We start from the raw sequence: 8,563 nt of genomic DNA, 5'->3' as shown, positions 1-8,563 counted from the left end.
TTGGTTGGCGCATGTTGGTCGGAAGCGCTGGTTAGCGGACCCAGATTGTGTACCAATATACACAACCAAAATGTTATTCAAATGAGGTCCATTGAACGGGTGACAAAAGACAAGAATATGGCACGCCGTGGGTAACGTCGGGGAATCCTGCCGCACATCATGGTAGCACGATAAACTCCAATACTTATAACCACACACAGACTCACAAACATCAAACAATCCATGTATCCTCTAGGTACCAATATAATCACACACAGACTCACAAACATCAAACTTCATTTTTAACCATCCATGTTAAACTCCAATAATAGGTTAGCAGCAAGTGAACCCTAGATCTGCCGCCAAGGGTGAACCCTAGACCCATGGCGGCCGGCGGCGCTAGATTGGATCATTTCCTCCAGTACCCTTCTTGGTGGGCCCCCTGTACGATCTCGGGCTGCGATAGCTTGGTTGCCGGTCCCTGTGTTGCGAATGGATCTAGTGGTGGGGTCCAGATCGGAAGAAATCCCTATCCGACCTTGGTCAGCCATGACACGGCGGCGACGCCCGAGAACGCCATTATTCTCCTTGGAGACGATCGTCTGGTATGCTTCTACCACTACCTCGTCCCGTGTCTCTCGGGTTAAAGCCCTACCAGTGGTGGGCGGCAGCGCCCTTGGCGTCGCTCCCTTCCTGAAGGCGCCGCCTTGGGAGCTATGTAGCTGGTGGACGCCGTTGGGTTGGCGTTGGCGGCGATCTGGATCTGGAGGTGGTGCGGTGTAGCATCTATTGCATCGACGATGGTGGGTCTCGGCGGCAAGGCGCAGCGGAGCCCTAGTGACTATCGCAGGTTGATGGACGCGCGCAGGTGGTGAAGTTGTCTGGCGTCGTGGTGGCATCGACGACGGTATGTCTTGGCAAGATGTATGCGTTGATCGCTCCTGAAGATGGGATGGCGGAAGATGGCGGCAGCAGATCCAGAGCGTGCGCATGCGGTGCGCGCTGCAGTTCGACTAGACCGGATGGTGCTCTCGGCCCGATGCGGGGCAGCTGTGTGAGGCCATCGGATCGGATAGTGCGCGTTCATGCGATTCAGGCACATTATCAAGAGTGTAGGTGTTGCGGCTTTGTTCGCCAGATAGATGGCTTTGGATTGATCCATGTATTTATGTTGTCAGATTCTGTCGAATAATAATAAAGATGGTTGTATGCTACTCGCTTGTTGTGATTCCCCCCCCCTGTGTCGTCCGCTTCGGGCGACTCGGGGGTGAAACCCTAGCCGGCCGCCGGTTTCGCCCCGCCTCCCCTCCTCCTCCCCCGCCGCCGCCGGCAGCCGCCCGCGCGGCGGTAGGCGGCGGCGGGGTTTCCGCGCGCACCCGCCTCGACGTTGGAGGCGCCCCCACCCCGCATGAGACGCCGCCGCCCGCCTCCCCAGCTCCTGGTGGCCGCCGACGCAGGCCCTCTATGGCGGCCGTCGGTCGTCGGAGCTGTCGCTAGCCCTCCTCCCGATCCGGTGTGGGGGTCTCCTGGGAAGGTCCGACTGCCAGATCAGGCCGGCTCGGCCCTGGATCGGGGCCGGCTCCTCTCTGGCGGCTGGTGGGCCGGGGATCGCCGGATCTGCCCGGATCTGGACGGCGCGACCCTGCCTCGTCGCCCGGCTTGGGTGCTCGCGATGTGATCTCCCTGGTGGCGGCGGTGTGGGTCGTTCTCCGTGTTTTGACGGGATGTGCGCGGTGGGTGGATGCCGGGGCGGCGGCCTCAGGCGGTGTGGACGGCGTGGCCTCTCGACGGGCGACGGCCGTGGGAGCTGGTGGTCCGCGGCTTCAGTTGTCCGGGTGGCGAGGTCTCGGTGGACGTCTACTACGGTGGGCCGGGGTGCCCCGTCACCCGGCGTGCCTGCTTCGATGAAGTCCAACGCCTTCTCCGGCTGCGTGCGCTCCCCTGGCCAGGTCTTTGGCCGGGTGGATGGGACATGGGCGGGATCGGGGGAAACCCTTGGCCGTCGGCGGAGGCCACGACAATGGCGGCGCCTTGTGGGCGTCGGTTTCCTTCTTGGAGGCCTTGTCGAGGTCCTATCCCGTTTCTCACTGTGCTCTTCATTTGGGCGAAAGCTCTAGTTCCCCTTGCAGGCGACGGCGTCGTACCTTCGTCGCGTTCCTTCTTGAAGGCGTCACCTGGGGTTCCCGGAAGCACGGTGGGCGCTTTGTGGTGCGTGTGAGGTGTTTGGCGGCGGCAATGTGTGCGGCGTTTTATCTATTCTACCGCTGATATTCATCTTGTGGTAGCGCTCCATTTTCTTGGCGATGTTCTAGCGTAGGTAGTGGTCGTCATTTGGCGTCATGGTGGCGTTGATGGCGGAGGAGCCTGCCAAGGTTGGCACCTCAATCTGCTTGGAGATGGACCAGTGGAAGATGGTGGAGACGACACCTGTGAGTGCGTCAGACCAGTTTATGCCCCAGACCCGGTATGTGGCTAGGCTGGGGATTCCGGCTTTTGATGTTAGGATTAGGTGAGTGGTCTGGGTAGTGGCCCAGCTAGCACCCCTTCATCATATGGATAGGAGTAGCGGTATATGTTGCCTAGATGGTGGATTCAGGCTTATTGTTGTAACACTTTGTAAGGTCCTCGAGAATAATCAATAAAGTGGCCGTATGCATCTTCCAGATGCAGAGGCCAGGGATCATCCTCCTTTTCTAAAAAAATGCATCGATTGATGCAGACGCCAGGGGTAATCCTCCTTTTCTTAAAAAACAAGACAATTTCCTAAAGAAGGATGCAAGATTCATATGACAATCAAAGTTCCCCTCCCCCCTTCCTAGTTCCTTCAGGAAGGAGACGACGTGCAAGTGTTGTCGTTGCCCACTAAATTATAAGGACTGTAATTCTAAAAATCAAACAACCCACGTCCAAAAATTCCAAAGAATTGAAATCCTCATATTTCCGTTAAGAAAACATTACTAGTACCAACCAAGACAAAAGATCATGAAATAGTCTAAAACTATCAATTACTAGCATGTACCATCAAGTTACATGATGAGATTTGGAAGGAAAAAAAATGGACCCCATCCCTGCACACTACAAGACTACCACCAAGCTGTACAAAGGAGACAGTTCATCACATTTCACCAGTACTATCCTGCTAGTGCCAGCATAAAAAACCAAAACAAGCAATAGGAAACAAAACCACATATGTTTCTTTGACCAGATCAGGAGATGTGTATGTGTGGCTGCTACTGTATGCTGTGTGATGCATGGGAAGATATCCTTGTGTTTGCTTCTTTGTCTTTGTGCAGTGCTGCCCTGCCCTGTGAGCAGCTAGGGCCACACCCCTGCCATTGATGCAAGCAAGGCCATCTTTGTTTCAGGCTTTCAGTTGAGACTCCCAGCTGTACACATCCTCCCAACTGCCATACCTCATCACTCTCCTAGCTTTCTTTTTCATGTATGACACCTACATTTATTCCCCCAAGGTAATTTTCTCATTTTCCTGTGGAGATTTGTTTAAACTGTTTCCCCTAAAGTTACAGCAACACCTGAATTCACAACAACACATAATTATGATTAACTCGTTGTTAATCAAATTTCTTTGAAATAATTCTAACTTTTTACTGCTGATCATTATACAATACACATGGTCTAAAATAATTAGTTCTTCTTTGCTAGGGCCAGGCAGCAAGCAGGCAGGCAGCCGTCCAGCCAGTGAGGTGCCCACACACTTCTAGGCAGGAGTACTCTTTTGAACCAACAGAATTCTAACCAAGCTTTGTCCCCAAGCCTGTTTTTGACTGCATTGGTGACTGAGAAGCTATACAGGTATTTTAATCCTTTGGCCAGGATCATGATCTCCATCCATCCAGCAATGGGCCACCAAGATTCAGAAGGGAGGCAGATAGTATATTCTCTCTGCACTTCAGATGCAAGTTACCATTGGTTGATGGACCATGTATTGTAGCTTATCTTCTGTTTGGTCACCTCAACATTGTAACAGTTGATTTGCTCAAGAAAATGTACGATTTGATCTGTCCCATTCTTCTTGACCAGCTCGATTTCTTAGGTCTTGTAGATGAAAAAAAATTAAGAATTGGATTGTACAGAATGAAAATCAACATGTGTAATGCTGACTCTAGGAATCAGGTCTGGAATAGGTGCGCAGATCTTTATAATAGATATTGTGCCTAGGATCACATAAGATAGGATTGCCATCTACAAAAATTATGAGTCAAGAGGTATGACTTAACCTAGATCTTACATAGGATCTGGATGGAAGTGATCCTAGCAATATCGTAGAATCCGAATGAACAAGCATTACATTGGTAAAGCTACTGGTTACTGCCATACCCCAAACCATGAACAAGCTAGTTGTTCCCAAGGATCATGTAAGGTCTAATATGCTTCTCTAAATGAAAACACCATGTTTATGAACACTTTGACATTTTTTTAAACCTGGACTGTGTATTTTTCACACAAAACAAGTACTTGGAGTTCTATCTTCCATGCACTAGCCCATCAATAGCGAAAGAGAAAAAAACACTGACTGAGAATATCCACATTTGTGTCCATGCTTCGATGCAGAAGAGCCCCTTTTCCTTTTTATAAATAACAAGATTAAAGAAAGAAAACCAAGCAATGAAGGAGAGAGGGGATGCATGCAGGGGCAGGACGGTGGTGGCTCAGAAAGTCACTCCATTGCCCATGGCCATGGGGGCATTTTCATTGCCCCAGTGCAGGGGCAGGAGGGAAAGATGCAAAAGCTCTTTTTACCAGCTGTAAGGCAGTGTGCAATGCAAGACCTGCATTAGTTAGTGGATGAGGCCACAAGACCAGCTTTAGGGTTTAGGACTTAAGCCAAGAGGAGAAAGAAAGGGCTGTCCATATGAAAAGATACCATCATTATTGTTTCCATGAATGTGGTGTAATATATGTGGCATGTGTTTGTTCATCTTTTCTGCAGGAGCATCTTGAGTCCTGACACCTTCTAGTGGTGCTGGTGTCTTCACCCAAGAATATGGAATTAGTCTGTATTATATTTGAATATACTACTGAATCAAGCTCACAAGTTTTAATTCTGATGACATTTTACTAAAAGATTCTTGGATTGATTATCCCATACTGAAATCTTGGTCTATCCAGGACTGATAGATATTCTGCTCATCCAAATGCCCATCATGATCAGGTTTATGCATTTCACAGGAACTGTCATTTTTTGAAGCTACATCTATATTGTTCTCATGCCACAACTTGTAGACGACTTTACTGAAGAAGTCCCAATTATCTACTGCACCTTCCTTTGTGGTGTGCTCCACTAAGTGTTGGAAATGTCAAGCTCCTTAATCTTTAGGCAATTATTGATACAAAGTACTAAGCTCATGTATCTTGTGCACTAATACCGTTCATGCGCAACACTAGTCACTCTTCCAACAGCACACAGTGATGCGATGCTTTCATTAACATGCCCAATAATAATTACAAAAAGGATGCAATGTACTTACTGATCATGTTGACAAGAACTTTCTTTATTGATCACCTAATCTTGTACTCCCTCTGTCTCAAAATGTAAGACGTTTTTTGACACTAAGATAGAGGGAGTACTACATTACTCTAAATGCAGATGTTATTGTTAGTTCACTAATAAGGGATAGCAATGTGGAATCAAGCAAGTGCTATTCAAAGCTGGTGGCAATGTAACAGGAAAAGTTGTCTTGGATTCTCATCTCTGCAAAAAGGGAGAGGAAGAGAAGGAGAAAACATTGGCACAGCACTGAATGAATGGCACTGAAAAACGCAGCTGCCGCAGCAGAACTGATCAAGAAACCCACAGGGTCATCAAGGCCAACACATGCACACACATACACAAAATGCACCAATCTGATCCCATTTCTCAAGAACAGAAGCAGATGTTACAGAAGTTACAACTACTCCCCAAGGAGATTGTCACAAACCAATGTAACCCATGCATCCACGCAAGTACAGTGCAGTGCATCTTAGTGGAACACCACTCCTCACTGATCACACATCCACTTGCAACTTTTTCTTCTTGGCTCTATAAACAATGGCCAAAACCCCAGCCTTTCAGTGCTACCACTGCATCCAACAGCTAGCATCTCACCATATGCAACTTAAGATGGCATCCACCACTATGGCATACCAAAAACAGTGCAGAGTTTGGGCACCGGCCGGAATTGGGCTCCAGTGAAGCTCTCCTCTCCTCAGGAAAGCTCAGCCCAGCCCTTATCTTTGCTCATCGCTTACCCCTCTCACAAACCAATCCAAACCAATCCAACAGCATTGCCAATTCCAACCATGGCAATGGCTCTGAAAGAACCTAAACAAATTTGAACAAGGAAAAAACAAAATGAAGATCCAAACCAAGCCCCCTTAGACATCTGACAAAAAATTGCGTGTCCCGGGCGGTGCTAGCTTCTCAATGGATTCCCGGCGGCTCCAGTCTGATCCGCTTGTTCATCTCCGACACCGCGGCCATGAAGGCGGCGGTGTCGGCAACATCATCAACAAGAACAGAATCATATGTACTGGTGGCAACTTCATTGGAGTCTGAACATGGCAATGATCTCTTGCCATTGCTCTTTCTGTTTCTCAAGTCGCCAACCATCATGCTGTAGCAGGCATGTACATGCTCCTGATCAATGAAACAGACAAAGGTTGCTCAAATCCAATGCCCATTTCATCATCCAAATAAAACATTACTATGATCAAGGGTTATTTATTTAGTTTGTGAAAGAAACCTTCTCAATGGGGCATGATGGAGATAGATTGTCCATCTTGGACTCCAGTGCTTCTTTGGTCAGTAGAGCTCCATAGGATGCAGCCAGGATTGCAGCTGCAGCCACAGTAGATGGCCTGTAATCCAGCACACTGCCGGCTGCATGAGCACAGCACGAATCAATCAGACAAAATGCAAGAAAGGGCGCAAGATTTCTTTTCAGAAGGTGTGTAGGACGAAGATGAACCTTCGGCTGTGGCAAAGATGAAGCCGATGGACTTGAGGGCGACGCGGGCGGGGTCATGCCCGCCGCCGCCGCGGCCGTCGTGCCGGTCGAGACGGGAGGAGAAGCAGGGGAGGTAGTCGAAGGGCGTAACGGCGGCCATGCGCCAGCCGAGCGTGGACAGGACGAGCAGCTCCATCCGGCGGACGGAGGCGGAGCAGAACTCGTAGCCGCCGCCGGCGTCGAGCTCCGACAGCGCCGGCGCGCAGTACTCCTCCATCTTGGCCGCCACGGAGACGCAGGCCACGGACAGGAGCCGCGCCGCCCACGGCATGGCCGCCCTCTGCACGCACACAACCACATCATCCTCCCGTTCTTAAGAAGCAGAGAGGCTAAATTTGTTTTACGGCCGCGGTGCGGTGATTGATTACATCGACGCGTCGCCGGAGGAAGAAGCGGTCGAAGTAGGCGATGGCCAGGTACGCCGTGCGGTGGCCGAACCCGAAGCAGCCCCGCGTCTGCAAATGCAAATCAGGTGCCGGTTCCAAAGGCGTCAGTGACCGATCGATCGATGCTCGCACCAAGAAACCAATCGGGAGAGCGAGGAGCTCAGCGAGTGCTCACTTCAAGGATCCATTTGACGGCGGCGAGGCGCGCCTGCAGGAACCAGTCCTCGGAGGCGGCCGACGAGCAGTCGGCGTCGCCCGAGTCAGAGGAGGAGCAGAAGCTGGCCTCCTTGGAGACCAGCTGCTCCACGTACTCATTGTCGCCGTCCTCATCGTCGGCGGCGCCGCCGCCGGCGTAGAACAAGAAGAGGTCGCCGTCGTCCACGACGCCGTCCCCGAGCTCGGCGCCGTCTTCGGGGCAAGTGAGCGAGAAGGCGCACGACGCGTAGTCCTCTGCTTCCTCCATCCCCGGCATCTCGCCTCCCCTCTCGTTACTGCAACCAGCCAGCAGCTGACCTGCCGTGCTAAGCGATGTGTCAAGCTTAAGCAAGAAGCATGGGCGAGCGAGAGCCGCGTTCTCTGACGCTCGCCTCCTACGGCGGTCAGCGGCGGCGGCGGCGGCGGCCGGACTGGGAGCAGAGTGGGGAGTGAGAGTGAAGAGACGAGGAGGCTCCTCCCTTCTATTTAAGTGCCTCTCGTTTCATCAAAATTTTCATTCTTTTTTGACTGCTCTTTTCACGTGCCGCTAGCCATTGGCATCCTTGGATAGTTACGGCTCTGGTAAAAGAAAACCATGGCCTGTGATGGTTAAATCCAACGGGAAATGGGATGAGATGAGATTCATGGGTGGTACGTTGGTACGTCTGAGTGAATCTAAAAGTGTATCCCTGTATTTATGCATCTGTCAAGACTTTACCAACGGGGTATTTACTCGGCGATGATAGAGCCTAATAAACACATACTGGATGCTCATGTTAGTACTGTGGTCGCCTAGGCAAAGGACGTCCTCTCTACCGGGTGCACGGATCTGGTGGTTTGGATACGGAAAATAGGACGAAAAGAACTACTGTATGTGGTTTCGTATTTAACAAGAGGCGTATAAGCAATTATTCGGTTGTGAACCGGGGTATTTACCTTTCATGTATTTAGGTATACCCATTCATCATCGTAAGCTAACAAATAGAGAATGGAAGT

The 8,563-nt window shown here is 50.6% G+C and overlaps 1 protein-coding gene across 1 annotated transcript; it reads right to left on the bottom strand.

Moving 5' to 3' along the window:
* Nucleotides 1-5,835: 5,835 nt before the first annotated feature.
* Nucleotides 5,836-8,079, bottom strand: LOC123102387 (cyclin-D5-2). Its single transcript, XM_044523727.1, has 5 exons — nt 7,548-8,079; nt 7,355-7,441; nt 6,948-7,266; nt 6,723-6,859; nt 5,836-6,616 (listed from the first exon to the last, which is right to left on the bottom strand). Exons 1-5 carry the CDS (start codon nt 7,842-7,844, stop codon nt 6,401-6,403), a joined length of 1,056 nt encoding a protein of 351 aa, XP_044379662.1. The 5' UTR covers nt 7,845-8,079; the 3' UTR covers nt 5,836-6,400.
* Nucleotides 8,080-8,563: the final 484 nt, after the last annotated feature.

Source organism: Triticum aestivum, chromosome 5A, assembly GCF_018294505.1.
Source record: "Triticum aestivum cultivar Chinese Spring chromosome 5A, IWGSC CS RefSeq v2.1, whole genome shotgun sequence".
NCBI lineage: Eukaryota > Viridiplantae > Streptophyta > Magnoliopsida > Poales > Poaceae > Triticum > Triticum aestivum.
The sequence above is the reverse complement of the archived record's forward strand: the minus strand, read 5'-3'. Positions and strand labels throughout refer to the sequence as shown.